The following is a 17,782-nucleotide window of genomic DNA, read 5'->3' as shown; positions in this document are numbered from 1 at the left end:
TGTCACTGATTTCCTAGAATGGGGGCCCCCAAGAGCTTCCCAGGAGCTGTGTGAGAGAGTGGGGTGGGTGGGCTTACAGGTGTCAAGTCTGCTAAATCAGTCAGTCTGTGATGAGAAAGAGTGGAACTCTGAGCACGCTGTCAACTCAAAGGCTGCAACCTCCTACTGCTACACACACACACCTTACATCCCTCCCTCCCTCACATTAACCAATAATCCCAGTAACCCCCTCTAATCAATCTTCCAACCCGCCAATACTCCCCAGGGGCCATTCTTACCCTCACCAGTCACCATGGTGACACTCACACACACACACACACACACACACACACACACCAGAGCTAAAGTATCACAAAGACAAAAGGCTGGAATTACAGTTTATTACACATCACTCTGAGAACACACACACCTTCAGGGGTTTAGAACCAACAGTCATCAAAATGGAAAATATATATGAACCAAATATTATACAATAAATCTGACAGTATGTCTCACTAAAGACAATGTGCCTCTAAACAAAGCCTTATTCCTCCATCTATCTCCAAGGTTTTCTGTGTGTGTGTGTGTGTTACAGAGTGGTGGTAGAGTGTTGTGAGGTGAGTGGGGGGTGGTGGTAGAGTGTTGTGGGGTGGTGGGAGCGGGGTGTGTGTGAGTTACAGGGTGGTGGTAGAGTGTTGTGGGGTGAGTGGGGGGTGGTGGGAGTGGGGGGTGTGTGAGTTACAGGGTGGTGGTAGAGTGTTGTGAGGTGAGTGGGGGGTGGTGGGAGCGGGGTGTGTGTGAGTTACAGGGTGGTGGTAGAGTGTTGTGGCGTGAGTGGGGGGTGGTGGGAGCGGGGTGTGTGTGAGCGCAGCAGGCTGCGGACAGCGTGGCGGTAGCGTGCTGACATGGTGTTGTAGAGGATAGGGTTGACAGCAGCACTGAGGTAGAACAACACAAAGGAGACCAGGTTAAAGTACTGAGAGATGTAGTACATATCAGCGCTGGAGCCCAGAGTCACAGAGAACAACGTCCGACCAACGTGGAACGGCAGCCAACACAGAACAAACGCCAGCACGATCATCCCTAGAGAGAGAGGAGAATATGGGATGGAGCGACAGAAAGAGTTGACATTAGAACTCATTATTACTGTATGTGTGATATAGATGGTTCACAATAGCTGCTTAGCTGTAGTATTGCTGAGGCCCAAACCAGTCAATCAAAGTAACTTTAAAATATAGAGACTCTCTCACAGCCTCACCGAGCATCTTGATGGTGTGTCGCTGGGCGCGGTCTCGGCTGCTGCGTTGTGGGCGGAGCCAAAGCTTCCTGCCGATCAGACCATACACAACTCCCAGAATTCCCAGCGGCACCAGGAAGTAGAGGTTGGAGAGCCACATCATGGCCCCCAGCAGGCCTGAGGAGACGGCGTAGTCCGTACAGCGACACTCGCTCTCCCCCTCACCTCCCCCCAGCTCCTCTACCCCTACTATAGCAAACACCGGCCCAGCGCTGATCACGGCCACAACCCACAGGCAGCCAATGAGAGTGCGGACGCGGGTCCGTGTGACCAGGGTCTTGGCTGTGAGTGGTCGACAGACAGCGAGGTAGCGCTCCAGAGAAAGGGCGGTGATGTGGAGGATGGAGGAGTAGGTACAACTCTCACTGATGAACACACTCAGCTTACACACTGCATCACCCAGATCCCAGGGCCGGAACCTCCACAGCTAGAGGGACGGACACACAGATAGGTTACACACACACAACCCAGCTCAGACACTATATCGTCTAACCCCCAGGGCCAGAACCTCCACAGCTAGAGAGAGAGAAACACAAATCACACACACACACGCAGTATCAGCTAGCTAAACCCCAGGGAGGGAACCTCCATAGCTAGAGAGACCCCCCTTACCTTGTAGTACAGATCTAAAGGCATCAGAAGCAGTATGAGGAGGTCGGAGACAGCCATACTACTCAGGTAGAGGTAGGTGGTGCTTCTCAGGTGTGGCCGGAGCCAAACTACCAGGATGGTTAACATATTTCCTGCGATGCCCAGGGCCAGCAGCAGCACACACACGGCTGTCACACACACCAGCTCAGCCCCACTGAAGTCCTCCCATTCCCAGTCAGTCTGGTCACTCTGGTTCCCACAGTCCTCCAGACAGCCAGACCCTAGCACACAATCCTCTGAACAGCTGCTCCCACTGCCCAGCGCTGACACGTCCATGGTCAGAGAGAGATGCCCGGGTCTCAGAGACTGGGGTGTGTGCGTGAGAGAGAGAGGTGAGCTGAGATGGTAGACGCGTGCCTGTGTGTGTGTGTGTGAGAGAGAGTGTGGATGGTCTATATCACCCAGGTTACAGCACAGGGTGACGTAGGCTGATGGATTCTAACTGGAGATGGTCCTGAACCACACATCTAGGAGATGTAAAACACAACACATCTAGGAGATGTAAAACACAACACATCTAGGAGATGTAAAACACAACACATCTAGGAGATGTAAAACACAACACATCTAGGATATAAAACAACATATCTAGGTGATTTGGGCTCAATTCCATGTCAATTGAGTTAATCTGGGAGATGGAGTACCATTTTCACAAAATTACAGAATTGTTACCACCACTGAAACACAAACATGTTATCCTGTGGTAGGGAAAGGACTTGCTCGATGTTATCAATCACACACCAACACAAAACTCCCTGTTACACACACTACATGATAAACACACTAACCTCTGGTTCGTTCAGCCATTCCTATTGGGGAAATTAAATGGGGAAAGAATAGCGTTTTGGGATAAACATAGAAAATAAGGTCTGAGGTTAACACAGGCTTAGATCTTATACATAGAATATCATCAGTCAGTTAACATTATATGTCTGAGTTATAGCCTCGCTACTGTATATAGCCTCGCTACTGTATATAGCCTCGCTACTGTATATAGCCTCGCTACTGTATATAGCCTCGCTACTGTATATAGCCTCGCTACTGTATATAGCCTCGCTACTGTATATAGCCTCGGTACTGTATATAGCCTCGCTACTGTATATAGCCTCGCTACTGTATATAGCCTCGCTACTGTATATAGCCTCGCTACTGTATATAGCCTCGCTACTGTTATTTCACTGTCTTTTTACTGTTGTTTAAAAAAAAAATATTTCTTTACTTATCTATTGTTCACCTAATACCTATTTAGGGCCGGTAAGTAAGCATTTCACTGTAAGGTTTACACCTGTTGTATTCGGCACACGTGACAAGCAAACTTTGATTTGATAATGCCTTTGTGCTTGTTTTTAAATGCTTTGGCATTTATCCTCAAACCCTCCAAAAAACCCATACATGTCCCCATAGGCTTTGGCCAACAAGCCATGGCAGAGTTAGCTTCCGTTAGTGTCTACAAGAGACACCATTACTATTGCTCTCTATACCCCCGTTACAAACAGTACACACCCAGCAGTGTGAATTGAAGCTGTGTACTCACCTCGCAGCCGTCTTCGATCCCTGGACAATCTCTCCCTCACCTCTTCATCCCTCTACCACCTCTACCTCCTCCCTCGCTCTCCAACACCCACAACTTGTACACGCATGCAAGCAAGCGCAAACGAAGGCTCAAGCACACACGCAAGCAGTAAAGATCGCTCAACAACATGATACAGGTTCATTCCTTTAATATCTTCAATTAGTTTAAAATACAATATTTATATCTGAGAATGACGGAGGTAGGGAGGGAAAGAAGGGATAATGCTCTTCTTAAGTTTTGGGACAGGGCCTTTCAGTCTAGAGGTTCAGAGTAAGTGTGTGTGTGTCAGGGTCCAGCCTCCCAGCATGTGTGTCTGTGGTAGAGGTCGAAGGTTGTGTCTGCGGGGCGTGGGATGGGCTGGGGGCGTGGTATGGTAATCTCCTCCCCTGGTAGGAGGGGCTTCTCTCTCAGCAGATCCCCCCTGAAGAAAACCTGCAGGTCAGGACTGTCCTCTTTCTGCTCACACACACACGGATTACAAATACAGTTATGGACTAGTTGCAGGTCATGAGTGCTTTCGCTCTACACACACCTTTATTTACATATTACTTACACACACACGTAAATGTAATCAGATGGGGTCAGTGAGAGGGACTTGCCTTGTTGCCATGGCTGCATGTGGGCGAGACCAGCTGAAGCCTGTCACGTAGAGCCTGGCTGATAAGCTCCTCCTCCTCCACATTCACATTGACCAATGCCCTGTAGAGGTGCTGGGATGGAGGGACATTCACCCCTATAGACAAAGACAAGACATACACTTAGTTAGTGTGTGGTGTGTGTTTATGTCTGCATGTGTGTGTTTATGTCTGCATGTGTGTGTTTATGTCTGCGTGTGTTTGTCTGCATGTGTGTGTTTCTGTGTGTGTGTTTCTGTGTGTGTGTGTTTCTGTGTGTGTGCGTTTCTGTCTGCGTGTGTTTATGTCTGCGTGTGTATGTTTCTGTGTGTGTGTGTGTGTGTGTTTATGTCTGCATGTGTGTGTTTCTGTGTGTGTGTGTGTGTATATGTCTGCATGTGTGTGTTTCTGTGTGCTACCCTCTGTAGCCCGGGCGCTGATGCTGTTCTTGGTTCTGTCTGACTTCTGTAGTTGCTCCTGCACAGCCTTCTGGGAGTTAAACTCTGCCCCTGCCACATTATCTAGCTCAGCCCTCAGAGCCAGAGTAGTATTTAACTCCGCCCCTTCAGGGAGGCTGCCACCCCTCTCCTCACAGGGAGCCTCCTCATTGGTTGCTGACCTTGCCCTCCAACACAGATCTCCACCTATGTGAGGAATACAGAAAGAGATATTGACCAGTCCTCTGCTCAGACATTGCTGACTCATGCCAGATCTTATAACACCTGGATAGGTATTTTACGTATCAACCTAACCACATCACGTTATAGCAATCTGGTGCGACGGCACAGTCCATGACGTGGCACACCACCATTGGTTGATGCATGCAACTCCTGTGCAGGGGAACATGAGTACATCAGACTCTAGACCAGGAGGGTTAGTTACCATGGAGTCTTTTCCCCTTTGAGTAACTGCTGGAGTGTCCAGGGCATTGCCAAGGTGGAGGGTCTTTGCTAGGCTCTGCTATCACCGTGACAACCACAGGCTCCTCAGAGGCAAATCGCACCTGTAGAGTCAGGGGCACACACTTCAGTGATGTCTCTCCAAAAACACAGACCGACACACACAGATCTCTCATAATTTCTACGGCTGTCTTGACAACTGAGAAAAGCACCATCTGTGACTATCCGTCAGTGTGTGTGTGTGTGTCAGACTGACCTGCCGGTGGCTGCGTCCTCTCAGCAGGCTAGCTGGGTTGGGTCGTGGCGGGTCTGGGCTGAGGGGGAGAGACAGGTCCAGTTCCGGGCACCGTAGGAGGCTAGCAGGGACCAGGGGCACCGGGGCAGGCATTGGGACCAGTCGGATGTCTGGGTCATTGCACCCTGCTAGAGGACGCTGCTGCAGGGGACCTACTCTGGTCATCTTAGGTCACCAGTCTGGGTCTTTATCTTTGGGCGACGGCTCTGTTACTGATGTTAGGTAAGATACAAGGCAAAATATGTTGTATGGTTCTGAATGGCAGTTACACTTTGCCTAACACCCCCTAACCTAACCTTTCTGATGGAGCAAACTGAACATATTTTGAGTCCTATGCCCAACCCAGTCCCTTACCATTGTTGGATCTGTAATGTAGGTTGAATAACGTTAACTTTACACTTCCAACCAGATATGACGATGTTACGTTATCTAGCTAACGTTAGATCTCTGGCTAGATTCCATTCAGTGGGAGCTTTCAGCACACAGCCAGCTAGCTAGCTAACGACGACAGCAGACATTCTAGAAAGTTCACCAGTCACCAAGTTAGCCAGCTAACTTTACTTGTTGTACTACTAGCCAGCTAACGTTATAGGGGTTGTTTGGCTAATTAGCTAGCTAACGTTAACTAAAGCTATGCAAATTCAATCATGTCGTTTATTCTCCGCTTACTGTTATGAGGAAGCGTCCCGAATGACAGCTCACGCGTTTCTTGTTGTTTTCACTGTTAATACACGAGGTTAGATTGACTCTTTAGCAGGATCTGCTCACTTTTGAAATTCCCTCCACTGGCGCCGACATAACACCTTCTACAGAACAAAACAATCACACTTCCGGTTTCTTCGTTAGTAGGAAATTATACAATGGCGCCCCTTGGCGTGCATGTTACATTGCGTGTGCTTGTGTAAGTGGTGGACTCTAGAGCACAAGTCAAACTCTTCTTTAGTAACAGTTATTTATTTGACTCATATTTTTTTTGCAGAATTACAGAATATGCACACCACACTTTCTCTTTCAGAACCCCCCTTCATTAGCCTGGTTACCAGTCTCCGTTTAGCTAACATTCCACTCATTAACTGCCATTGGCACACGACATGGAATATACTAAGAAATGGTACGTTATAGAGACTGGCAACCAGGCCTCTTCATAACTACATCATCATCATTACACGAGACTACATCATCATCATCATAGCCAGGCTGTCATTGTAAATAAGAATATGTTCTTGACTCACCTGGGTACATTAAGGTTAAATATAAATACACATTTTACAGGACTAATCAAAACACCCCTTTAAATAGAAAATGAAAGGCATGTACTAATACTGTTAACTTCTCTTTGTGTATGTGTGCGTGTATGTGTGCGTGGATGAGTGCGTTAGTGTGTCTGTCTGTCTCTCAGTGCTCTCAGTATGTAGTTCTCTCTCTCCAGCTGGGCGTTCCTCTCTGACAGCTGGTTGATCCGCTTCCTCAGTAGCTCCTCCTCCTCTCTCACAGCCAGCATCAGGTGGCTCTTCACCAAGTCCTACAGCAATATACAACATATCATTATAGCATATCATCAAATATGTCACAATTCTTCCAGCAACAGATGGGTCTTCACCAAGTCCTTCAATACAACACATTACAGACACTATAACCATAAACACACTGTCCTACCATGGCTTGCTCAATCTTGTTGTCAATTGCAATCTTACTGCTACTGGAGCCACTGCAACAACAACAACAACAACAAAGGAGATTGTGTCTTAGTGCACATGGTTCACATTGATGTCTATTCCTGAACACAGTCACCTCCCGACAATAAATGGCCAGGCCATTTCCATGGTTACCTGTGGCAGAAGAGCAGCAGGGCTGCCTCAGCATTCCGGACAGAAGGTGTACCCTTCAGACACAGCGACCAGGATGGGAGCGGGGCCAGGGTCTGGTGTTGAGGTTGGGGTTGAGTAGTGGTCTGGGGTTGAGTAGAGGTCTGCGGGTGAGGTTTTGGTTTTGGTTGAGTATTGGTCTTGGGTTGAGGTTGGGGTTGAGTAGTGGTCTGAGGTTTAGATGTGGTCTGCGGTTGATGTTCAGGTTGAGTAGTGGTCTGGGGTTGAATAGTGGTCTGCGGTTGAGGTTGGGGTTGAGTAGTGGTCTGGGGTTGAGTAGTGGTCTGGGGTTGAGGTTGGGGTTGAACAGTGGTCTGGGGTTGACGTTGGGGTTGAATAGTGGTCTGCGGTTGAGGTTTTGGTTTTGTAGTGGTCTGGGGTTGAGGTTGAGTAGTGGTCTGGAGTTTAGTAGTGGTCTGCGGTTGAATAGTGGTCTGGGGTTGAGGTTGGGGTTGAGTAGTGGTCTGGAGTTGAGGTTTAGTTGCGGTCCAAAAGTGTTGTGGAATCTCCATGGTGACAGATGTTTGGTTTCTTATCTGAAGCTCCTGCCGTCCGCTCGGCCATGAGTTCCTAACCCTGACCCCCCCACGACCTCTCAGCCCTCCATGACCCCAACCCGTATCACTCACTCCCTCCCTGCCTTCTTCTCCTACTCTCCATCTAGCAGGAAGTTGTAGTGGTTGGTGGACAGGTGGGGGGTTAAGGGGGGGTCTGGGTTTGGTCTGAGGGTAGAGGGAGGAAGGGCAGCCGGAGACGGAGGCAGAAGGAGAGGAGTGTCTCTTTAAGGGGGACTGGGGGGCTTTTTTACTGGACCTGAGAGGGGATAGGGAGGAAGGGAGGGATTGGGGAAGAGATGAAGAAACAGATGCAGGAAGAGAAGGAGAGAGAGATGGAGGGAGGGAAGGAGGTAGAGAGAGGGGGCGAGGCTGCCGTCGAGTCTCAAACAGAGAGATGATTTTCTTCACACTGCCGAACATGTCACCAGACAGCCAAAAGCAAACAATAGATTATCTAAACCACATCAAAGGCGCTTCCATCCACCTCCATTCACTACAGCCTTCTGTGCAAAAGCCGGTTACTACCTGTAGTTGGTAGAGAGTCAGAGAGGGTTTAAACTTAGAGGCACATCCAACAATTACTTCCATGAACAACTACAGAACAGGGGTAGTTGAACAGATCACCATGTGGTTGTATTGAGGTCAATGGGAGAGAGGAAGATTAGATCCATGTGTGTGCTGTCACAAGCGTGATCTGGGATTCCTATTGGAGAAATAGATTTTGGGTATCCTCCAATCTTTGCTGGATCAATCCTACAGGTCCAGCCAGACGAGCCCAGCCTGCCGAGAAGACCTCCGATTAAAATGGCCTTTGTCTGTGGATTAGGATTAGCCTATGCAGATTACTTCCTTATTCCATCCAGCCGCCAGGTGTCTGATTGGCTAAACTATATAATTCCGGTTAATGCAGGGCGGAGTCTACTGTCCAGGTGGGGAGTGTCTCCACGACAACCCAGAGGTGAGAAGCGTTTCCATGGTGAGGAGCATGTGTGTGTGTGTGTCTTTGAGCTCTCACATGATGAGAGACTGTTTTACTTCTCCCCCACGCACACCCCACTGTCTGGCACTCTGATAGGCTCTTACAGGAACCCTCTCATTCCAACCTCCGCCTACTCACTGCCTCAGCCAATGACAAAGTTTGTGGCATTCCTTGCCTGCCCACTGCCACTGAGCGTATGATAATTAGTTTCCCAGTACGACAAGTATTGACATCCATAAAAATATGTCCACTGCCTTTGTCCTCCTTCCTCTGGACAGACCACATGAATAAATTAATAAAACTGATGGTCACATGTCTCAGACGTATGTGTTAAGCCAATCTATCTGTGTATGTTGTTGATTGTGAAGAGTATTGAATCCTAACACAAGCTCCTATGGTCTGATGGTGAATGTCCCTGAATGCCCCCTGTCTTTTCAATCATCACAAGAACCGGTGAAGGCCTAGAAGGAATAGGTGCCAAATAAAATACAATGTGTTCTCAATCAACCTACTCTGTAAAATGAACACACAAACAGTAATGAGAACCCACTGGGGGTTCTGCTCAGATGTTCTGGCCGAAACCTTGATGGATGAGAGAACAGCCAAGAGCTCAGCTCAGAACAGCCTCACTCTTTCCTGGCCTCACTTGGCCCTGTCGGTCTCCTCTGCTCCGGCTCCGGCTCCCTGCACTGGACTGGAGCACAACAACATCCACCTTCTAGTCTCACACTCACATATCAAGTACCCTGGATTACTGTAGGCCTAAATGTTATTTTTATTGACACCAGAGTTGTGTCAGGCAATTTCAATTCTCATCAGTTGAATTTGACATGGAGTCTCTGAGGAGGAGTGCTGATCTAGGATCAGGTCCCCCTCTGTCCAAGTAGTATCATTCATATTGATCTAAAAAAGCAAAACGGATCCTAAATCAGCACTCCTACTCTGAGACGCTTAAAACATACAGCCACACACTCTCAGGACACCTGTTCCTGACACCTGAACAACCTTTCCTTCTACTGCGTGCTACTTTACACACAGTTTTTATGTAGCCGCTGTTGCTTTCCCCTTCCTCTCTGCTCTGACCCGCGGCGATGATCGTCTGGTGATAGACATGTACAAACTTCCATACGCAGCCTTGTTTTAGGTTTAATCTAAGACTGGGCGATTGCTGGACTACGGCTAATCTTAATTTTCATCTTCAGTATTGTCCAATAGGTTCTATATGGAGACCTGCGATACAGTATCATCAGCTGATATCTCAAAGTGCTGTACAGAAACCCAGCCTAAAACCCCAAACAGCAAGCAATGCAGGTGTAGAAAACAAAGGTTCATGTTTGATTCATGTTGCTTGCTCTATCCTATTTAGGACATACACAGGCAATCACACATGCACAAACACAGACACACACACACACACACACACACACACACACACACACACACACACACACACACACACACACACACACACACACACACACACACACACACACACACACACACACACACACACACACACACACACACACACACACACACACACACACCACACACACACACACACGCACAAATGATAAGTCAGCTTTCTTCTAAACATATTAAAATAGTTTATTTCATTTTTCATTTTAAACAAACCAAAGAGCTTCCTCTCCATCTCATGAGATAGTAGCCTATATGTCTGTATGTGTACAGGTCAGTGTCTGTGTCCTTCACCTGTCTGTCTATGTGTGGTGTGTATAATCAACCCAACCCTTTTTCTGTGTATGTGTGTAAACCTACATCTCTGTCCCTCTGAACCTGCATTGAGGATCTTGCTAATCTTATCATGAATTCACTCATGGAGCAAGAGCTGCTGTTCTGTGGAGAGTGGGCAGGGGGAGCTGTTTCACTTCTTGGTGAAGAACTCATTGCACATCATGGTGAGGCAGGCCACCAGTGTGACGTACTCCTGGAAGTCCACACTGCCATCTGAGTTAGCGTCCAGATCTTTGAAGATCTTGTCAACCTTTGCCTGGTCAGTGTTTTTCTGTTATAATGATCAGAGAGAGAGAGAGAGGTAATAGGTGAGACTTTGATTTCAGAAGTTAAAACTAGAATCCACACAGTTGTTATTTGTTTATAAAGGTGTGAGAGATTAAGTTATTCTATTGGATGAGGCGGGTCATGTGTTTGTGATGTTCCAAGCAATTCAATATTTCAATAGTGTCTGTCTTTAGCAGTATTGTATTTGGTCGTGCTGCTAATAAAGCATGATTGAACTGAACTGTTCCTAGGATCCACTCACCCCCATGATCTCTCCAAGCTCAGCGTTGAGCAGATCTTTGAGTTCTCCCTTGCTCAGGGTCGTCTTGTCGCCCTCCTTGCCAGAGTACTTGTGGAAGGCTGAGATGAGCAATGCCATAGCCTGCTGGACCTGTGACATGGTGACTACAACACACACACACACAGAGAGAGGGAGAGAGAGAGAGAGAGAGAGAGAGAGAGAGAGAGAGAGAGAGAGAGAGAGAGAGAGAGAGAGAGAGAGAGAGGAGAGAGAGAGAGAGAGAGAGAGAGAGAGAGAGAGAGAGAGAGAGAGAGAGAGAGAGAGAGAGGAGAGAGAGAGAGAGAGAGAGAGAGAGAGAGAGAGAGAGAGAGGAGAGAGAGAGAGAGAGAGAGAGAGAGAGAGAGAGGTACAAGTATAGGTTATTAATTTGCAGTATTATCAATGTTTTATTATGATAGCAGGATGCTGGTGGACATGATGTCCACGCACAGAGAGAGGAATGTTTGCTTACTCTGTATTCACAGTATAATACATCTAATATTATCAACATTATATGACATATTTGATTAATTTATTTGACTTTTTGAAATGTGAAATCCCAGAAAATAAGTTAAAGGGATAAATGTCTTATTGTTGACTGAGTAATCCAATTCGAATCTATTTTTATTTTACATCCGGATCACCATTCCAAGAAATAAAGTCATGTTGGCTTTGGTTTAATCATGTTTAAACATACGGTTCAGGTTGAATAGAGGGTTTAAAGAATATTAACGCTTGTTGCACACGCAGCAAAGACTTAACTGCACACACACCACACCCCACTACTGCAAACAAGTTCTACATCTCTACCACAAAGGGAGGAAGAGGAAGAGAGGGGGAGGAGAGATGGAGAGCAACGCAACAGAGGCAATTAGAGAGGGAGAGAGGCGGAGAGAGGTAAGAGAGAGAGGCGGATATAGAGTGGAGAAAGGAAGAGAAGAGGGGTCTGAGTTGTTTAAACACAAACAGACATGGCTCTAGCCAACGCCCTTGCATGTCTCCCTCATTAACTCTGGGGGATTTTAAGGAGAGAAAGATAGAAAGTATATATATATATAAAGAGAAAGATAGAGAGAGAGGGACAGACACATAGACAAAAAGACAGATGGGAGGACATTGGTGGGCAGGCTGAAAGCCGCGTTGGTAATTTCAGGCAAACGATAACATAGAAATCCCAGCACCTCCCCCACCCCTCACCTGTCTCCACCCTCTTTCTATCTAGTTAGGTTAAGGTGTGTCTCTTCACTCTGTCCCTTCACATATCTCACCACTATATAGGGAGGTGGCTCGCTCTATTCTCTCTTTCTCTGCCTACCCATAGTCTAGTTCTTGAGTTTAAGGAAGCTTCTGTAAAGTAAATCCCTCATTTATCTGACCCTCCTCTCCAGTGTGACTTGCAGTAAGTGTGGTCAAATAAGGACGTTGAAGCAACCATACAGTATGAACATGGTAAGCACAACATTATAGTTGTAAGGAACAATCCCAGTCACTGTGGTGGACTCCACTGATCTCTCTCTGAGTCACTGTCTGCTGCCCCAGGACCAGCAGGCATCCAACCAGACACACCTTCTTACCCCCCCCCCCCCCCCCTGACTGCCCATCTGATAACTAGAAACACAATCTACTCACAGAATGGTCAGAGTGAGGGGAGAGAGAGTTTATGGTAAGGACAGAGTGAAGGAAAGAGAGAGAGAGAGAGAGGGGGGGGGGTGTGGAGGATATAAAGAGGTAGTGTTCTGCACTATGGAAGGATTGAGGGAGGAAGAGAGAGAGGGGAGGAGGAGGAAGAGAAGAGAGATTCTTTCATTTAAACTGCGTAGTGCTCTGAGTAGCACCCACACATGTTTGAATGGAAAGGCAGACAGAGTTACGCCCTCCGCAGAGCTCGGCTCAAGAGCACAAACAGTGTAGACAGGAGCTTACTAACTGTTGCAAAGCACATCCTGAAGTCATTCATACTTTTGCAGTCAAGTATAAAACATTAAACTACACACAATTGCAAATAAATGTTGTAATCCCCCCATTGAGAATGTATAATTTGGCACATCTAACATATCAGAGACACACACAGCTAAAACAAACTGAAGCATTTTATCAGCGAGGCACTCAGGTACATGTTTTACTAGGTTTAGTTTTCACTCACCGAAGTTGTGCGAGGAGTTGGACAGTCAGAGAAAGAGAGAGAGAGGGAGTGAGGAAGAGAGGGATGGGCTGTTGGTTTTAAACATTGATTACCACACCCCACTCTCCCCTCCCCTTTCCTCTCCTTGTCCCTCTTGATCTGATGGAAATGGAAACTGCAATGTTCTGTTCTCTTCTTCATGTGAAGTAGTTACTGAACAAATTATACTAGGCATATATATTTTCTAAAGTTAGTAATTACGTCACATGACTGTATCACCATGGTAACCAAACAACAACAGAAAACATACAGAAAGGAGAAATCCCTGCATATGTCTAATGTCTTTGAAAGAGAGTGAATACCTCTTATTCTGACTGTAGTTATTCATCAAACTACTTTTCAGTTAAGAAGAATGTAGTAACACTGCAGCGTTCTCCAAACTGGCCAAGCTTCTCCAAACTGGCCAAGCTTCTCCAAACCGGCAACACTTCTTCAAACTGGCCAAGCTTCTCCAAACTGGCAAAACTTCTCCAAACTGGCCAAGCTTCTCCAAACTGGCCAAGCTTCTCCAAATTGGAAAAACTTCTCCAAACTGGCCAAGTTTCTCCAAACCGGAAAAACTTCTCCAAACTGGCCAAGCTTCTCCAAACTGGCCAAGCTTCTCCAAACCGGAAAAACTTCTCCAAACTGGCCAAGCTTCTCCAAACTGGCCAAGCTTCTCCAAACCGGAAAGACTTCTTCAAACTGGCCAAGCTTCTCCAAACTGGAAAAACTTCTCCAAACTGGCCAAGCTTCTCCAAACCGGCAAAACTTCTCCAAACTGGCCAAGCTTCTCCAAAATGCAAATTAATTACTTAAAAATCATACAATGTGATTTTCAGGATTTTTGTTTTAGATTCTGTCTCTCACAGTTGAAGTGTACCTATGATAAAAAATTACAGACCTCTACATCCTTTGTAAATAGGAAAACCTGCAAAATCAGCAGTGTATCAAATACTTGTTCTCCCCACTGTATATGAACGAATTGGCGCGGGCACTAGAAAGGTCTGCAGCACCCGGCCTTACCCTACTAGAATCTGAAGTCAAATGTCTACTGTTTGCTGATGATCTGGTGCTTCTGTCACCAACCAAGGAGGGCCTACAGCATCACCTAGATATTCTGCACAGATTCTGCCAGACCTGGGCCCTGACAGTAAATCTCAGTAAGACCAAAATAATGGTGTTCCAAAAAAGGTCCAGTCGCCAGGACCACAAATACAAATTCCATCTAGACACCATTGCCCAGGAGCACACAAAAAACGATACATACCTTGGCCTAAACATCAGCGCCACAGATAACTTCCACAAAGCTGTGAACGATCTGAGAGACAAGGCAAGAAGGGCATTCTATGCCATCAAAAGGAACATAAAATTCAATATACCAATTAGGATCTGGCTAAAAATACTTGAATCAGTCACAGAGCCCATTGCCCTTTATGGTTGTGAAGTCTGGGATCCGCTCACCAACCAAGATTTCACAAAATGGGACAAACACCAAATTGAGACTCTACATGCAGAATTCTGCAGAATTATCCTCTGTGTACAACGTAGAACACTAAATAATGCATGCAGAGCAGAATTAGGCCGATACCCACTAATGAACAAAATCCAGAAAAGAGATTCCACAACAACCTAAAAGGAAGCGATTCCCAAACCTTCCATAACAAAGCCATCACCTACAGAGAGATGAACCTGGAGAAGAGTCCCCTAAGCAAGCTGGTCCTGGGGCTCTGTTCACAAACACAAACAGACCCCACAGAGCCCTAGGACAGCAGTACAATTAGACCCAACCAAATCATGAGAAAACAAAATGATAATTACTTGACACATTGGAAAGAATTAACAAAAAAAACAGCAAACTAGAATGCTATTTGGCCCTAAACAGAGAGTACACAGCGGCAGAATACCTGACCACTGTGACTGACCCTAAACAGAGAGTACACAGTGGCAGAATACCTGACCACTGTGACTGACCCTACACAGAGAGTACACAGTGGAAGAATACCTGACCACTGTGACTGACCCAAACTTAAGGAAAGCTTTGACTATGTACAGACTCAGTGAGCATAGCCTTGCTATTGAGAAAGGCCGCCGTAGGCAGACATGGCTACTGTATGTGCTCACTGCCCACAAAATGAGGTGGAAACTGAGCTGCACTTTCTAACCTCCTGCCAAATGTATGACCATATTAGAGAGACATATTTCCCTCAGATTACACAGATCAACAAAGAATTTGAAGACAAACCTCTTGAATTGAATTGAATTGAATTGAGATAGAGAGAGAGGGAGAGAGAGAGAGAGAGAGAGAGAGAGAGCGAAAGGGAGACAGAGAGAGAGAGAGAGAGAGAGAGAGAGAGAGAGAGGGAGAGGGGTGGGGATATGGGTGGAGTCAGGAGAATAAACTCTGTTATGTTTGTGTCATTGTGTAACAAAGTTGATGACTCACTGCAATTGAATTTATCTGTGTGTGTGTGTCTGTGTGTGTGTGTGTCTAAGAAGAAGAGATATTGCTTTAGGCTTTAGGACACACACACACACACACACACACACACACACACACACACACACACACACACACACACACACACACACACACACACACACACACACACACACACACACACACACACACAGTGTGGGACCCTTCTGGGCTGCCAGGAGCATAACAGTAGTGGAATACCGTAGTACAGTACCACCCATGAAGTGGAGAAATTATCCATGATTTGAAAACACATATTTCAGCTGAGCTTCCCTGGCACTTTCTGTTCCATTAAAACAAAAACAACATGTTACAAACAGAAAACATAGATCCTTCCTGTCAAAGATAGAACCCAGGTAGGGTAGCCAAGGTAACTGTACAGAAGGGAAACAAGCAGAAAGCAAATAATCCAACTGCCACCCACCACAGCATAGAACTACAATGAACTAAAAGAGTATTGACTGGAACACAGCTGACCACAGGAATGCTGTAAACACTACCAGTCTGGTCTGCTGCTCTGTTCAGGCTGTTACCCTGTACAACCTTCTCAGACAACTAGCACTGACAGTCAGATATCCTAGACTGGTCTTGGTTTCGTCAGTAGAAAAATATGACATGGTAACATTACTGTTAACTGCTGTCAATGGACATGGTTTACTAAACATCCACTACACTTGGGATGTGTTGGGAAAATGTTCCTCTACAACCATTCTGGTGCCAACCTCAGGACCGTGTGTGTGTGTGTGTGTGTGTGTGTGTGTGTGTGTGTGTGTGTGTGTGTGTGTGTGTGTGTGTGTGTGTGTGTGTGTGTGTGTGTGTGTGTGTGTGTGTGTGTGTGTGTGCGTGTCTGTATGTCTGTGCTCCATGCTGCTAAATGGCATATATTATAGTGTGTTTGTGTGTATACCTGCCTTCAATGTGCCGTGGTGAACAGTGTATGTCCGGCCACATCCATGTGGTATGAGTCATGAATGAGTCATGGTAGTCATGGTGGTTGCCTTTTGTTGGTAAACAGGCCAGGGAATATTTGTGTGCAGGGACTGAGACTCTGTCAGCTTCCTCTCTCTCTATCTCTCTCGCTCTCTCTCTTTCTCTCACTGTGAAAAACTACAACTGGGGGAGAGGGAGGAAGGGTAGTCGGAGAGGGAGGCGAAAGGAGAGTGTCCCTTTAAGGGGGACAGAGAGGGGATAGGGAGGAAGGGAGGGGATTGGGGAAAAGATGGAGGAAGGGAAGGAGTTAGAGATTGGATGGAGAGATGGATGGAGGGAAGGAGGTAGAGATGGAGGGAGAGATGGAGGAAGGGAAGGAGTTAGAGATGGAGAGAGAGATGGAGGGAGGGAAGGAGGTAGAGAGAGGGGGCGAGGCTGCCGTCGAGTCTCAAACAGAGAGATGATTTTCTTCACACTGCCGAACATGTCACCAGACAGCCAAAAGCAAACAATAGATTATCTAAACCACATCAAAGGCGCTTCCATCCACCTCCATTCACTACAGCCTTCTGTGCAGAAGCCGGTTACTACCTGTAGTTGGTAGAGAGTCAGAGAGGGTTTAAACTTAGAGGCACATCCAACAATTACTTCCATGAACAACTACAGAACAGGGGTAGTTGAACAGATCACCATGTGGTTGTATTGAGGTCAATGGGAGAGAGGAAGATTAGATCCATGTGTGTGCTGTCACAAGCATGATCTGGGATTCCTATTGGAGAAATAGATTTAGGGTATCCTCCAATCTTTGGTGGATCAATCCCACAAACCCAGCCTGCCGAGAAGATCTACGATTAAAATGGCCTTTGTCTGTGGATTAGGATTAGCCTATTTTTGATTTATTTTACCTTTATTTAACCAGGCAAGTCAGTTAAGAACAAATTCTTATTTTCAATGACGGCCTAGGAATAGTGGGTTAACTGCCTGTTCAGGGGCAGAACAACAGATTTGTACCTTGTCAGCTCGGGGATTTGAACTTGCAACCTTCCGGTTACTAGTCCAACGCTCTAACCACTAGGCTACCCTGCTGCCCCAGGTGGATTACTTCCTTATTCCATCCAGCAGCCAGGTGTCTGATTGGCTAATCTATTTATTTCCGGTTTATGCAGGGCGGCTTTATACAGTAACAGTTGACTTCCTGTAT

The 17,782-nt window shown here is 46.5% G+C and overlaps 3 protein-coding genes across 5 annotated transcripts; all 3 read right to left on the bottom strand.

Moving 5' to 3' along the window:
- Positions 1-737: 737 nt before the first annotated feature.
- Positions 738-2,928, bottom strand: LOC109885909 (growth hormone secretagogue receptor type 1-like). Its single transcript, XM_031837466.1, has 3 exons — positions 1,889-2,928; positions 1,238-1,703; positions 738-1,062 (listed from the first exon to the last, which is right to left on the bottom strand). The coding sequence occupies exons 1-3, from the start codon at positions 2,201-2,203 to the stop codon at positions 782-784; spliced, it is 1,062 nt and encodes a 353-aa protein (XP_031693326.1). The 5' UTR covers positions 2,204-2,928; the 3' UTR covers positions 738-781.
- A 703-nt stretch (positions 2,929-3,631) lies between these two features.
- ppp1r35 (protein phosphatase 1, regulatory subunit 35) lies at positions 3,632-8,726 on the bottom strand. Of its 3 annotated transcripts, none has more exons than XM_020477691.2 (8): positions 7,138-8,704; positions 6,965-7,016; positions 5,978-6,830; positions 5,270-5,520; positions 4,997-5,117; positions 4,534-4,758; positions 4,100-4,233; positions 3,632-3,921 (listed from the first exon to the last, which is right to left on the bottom strand). In XM_020477691.2, the coding sequence occupies exons 4-8, from the start codon at positions 5,471-5,473 to the stop codon at positions 3,766-3,768; spliced, it is 840 nt and encodes a 279-aa protein (XP_020333280.2). In that variant the 5' UTR covers positions 5,474-5,520; positions 5,978-6,830; positions 6,965-7,016; positions 7,138-8,704; the 3' UTR covers positions 3,632-3,765. The 3 variants fall into 3 exon arrangements, with proteins under 3 accessions (XP_020333280.2, XP_020333278.1, XP_031693312.1); XM_020477689.2 differs by having other exon boundaries at positions 3,632-3,956; positions 7,138-8,694; XM_031837452.1 differs by lacking the exons at positions 3,632-3,921; positions 4,100-4,233; positions 4,534-4,758; positions 4,997-5,117; positions 5,270-5,520 and having other exon boundaries at positions 6,242-6,830; positions 7,138-8,726.
- A 1,574-nt stretch (positions 8,727-10,300) lies between these two features.
- On the bottom strand, positions 10,301-13,343 carry LOC109885910 (ictacalcin-like). The gene is made up of 3 exons (XM_031837439.1): positions 13,155-13,343; positions 10,994-11,136; positions 10,301-10,735 (listed from the first exon to the last, which is right to left on the bottom strand). The coding sequence occupies exons 2-3, from the start codon at positions 11,129-11,131 to the stop codon at positions 10,595-10,597; spliced, it is 279 nt and encodes a 92-aa protein (XP_031693299.1). The 5' UTR covers positions 11,132-11,136; positions 13,155-13,343; the 3' UTR covers positions 10,301-10,594.
- Between the last annotated feature and the right edge of the window lie 4,439 nt (positions 13,344-17,782).

Source organism: Oncorhynchus kisutch, linkage group LG2 (assembly GCF_002021735.2).
Source record: "Oncorhynchus kisutch isolate 150728-3 linkage group LG2, Okis_V2, whole genome shotgun sequence".
Classification (NCBI taxonomy): Eukaryota; Metazoa; Chordata; class Actinopteri; order Salmoniformes; family Salmonidae; genus Oncorhynchus; species Oncorhynchus kisutch.
Note: the sequence above shows the minus strand (reverse complement) of the source record. Positions and strands in the feature narration are given on the sequence as shown.

Excerpts from the sequence above, each read along its gene's own strand:
- ppp1r35 (XM_031837452.1), bottom strand. The coding sequence starts at position 8,150 with ATGTTCGGCAGTGTGAAGAAAATCATCTCTCTGTTTGAGACTCGACGG. Across the intron at positions 7,017-7,137 it reads CTGCTGCTCTTCTGCCACAG|TGGCTCCAGTAGCAGTAAGA; the intron begins GTAACCATGGAA and ends TTGTTGTTGCAG. Across the intron at positions 6,831-6,964 it reads ACAAGATTGAGCAAGCCATG|GACTTGGTGAAGAGCCACCT; the intron begins GTAGGACAGTGT and ends ATATTGCTGTAG.
- LOC109885909 (XM_031837466.1), bottom strand. The coding sequence starts at position 2,203 with ATGGACGTGTCAGCGCTGGGCAGTGGGAGCAGCTGTTCAGAGGATTGT. Across the intron at positions 1,704-1,888 it reads CTTTAGATCTGTACTACAAG|CTGTGGAGGTTCCGGCCCTG; the intron begins GTAAGGGGGGTC and ends CCGTCCCTCTAG. Across the intron at positions 1,063-1,237 it reads ACACACCATCAAGATGCTCG|GGATGATCGTGCTGGCGTTT; the intron begins GTGAGGCTGTGA and ends CTCTCTCTCTAG.
- LOC109885910 (XM_031837439.1), bottom strand. The coding sequence starts at position 11,131 with ATGTCACAGGTCCAGCAGGCTATGGCATTGCTCATCTCAGCCTTCCAC. Across the intron at positions 10,736-10,993 it reads AGCTTGGAGAGATCATGGGG|AAAAACACTGACCAGGCAAA; the intron begins GTGAGTGGATCC and ends TCATTATAACAG.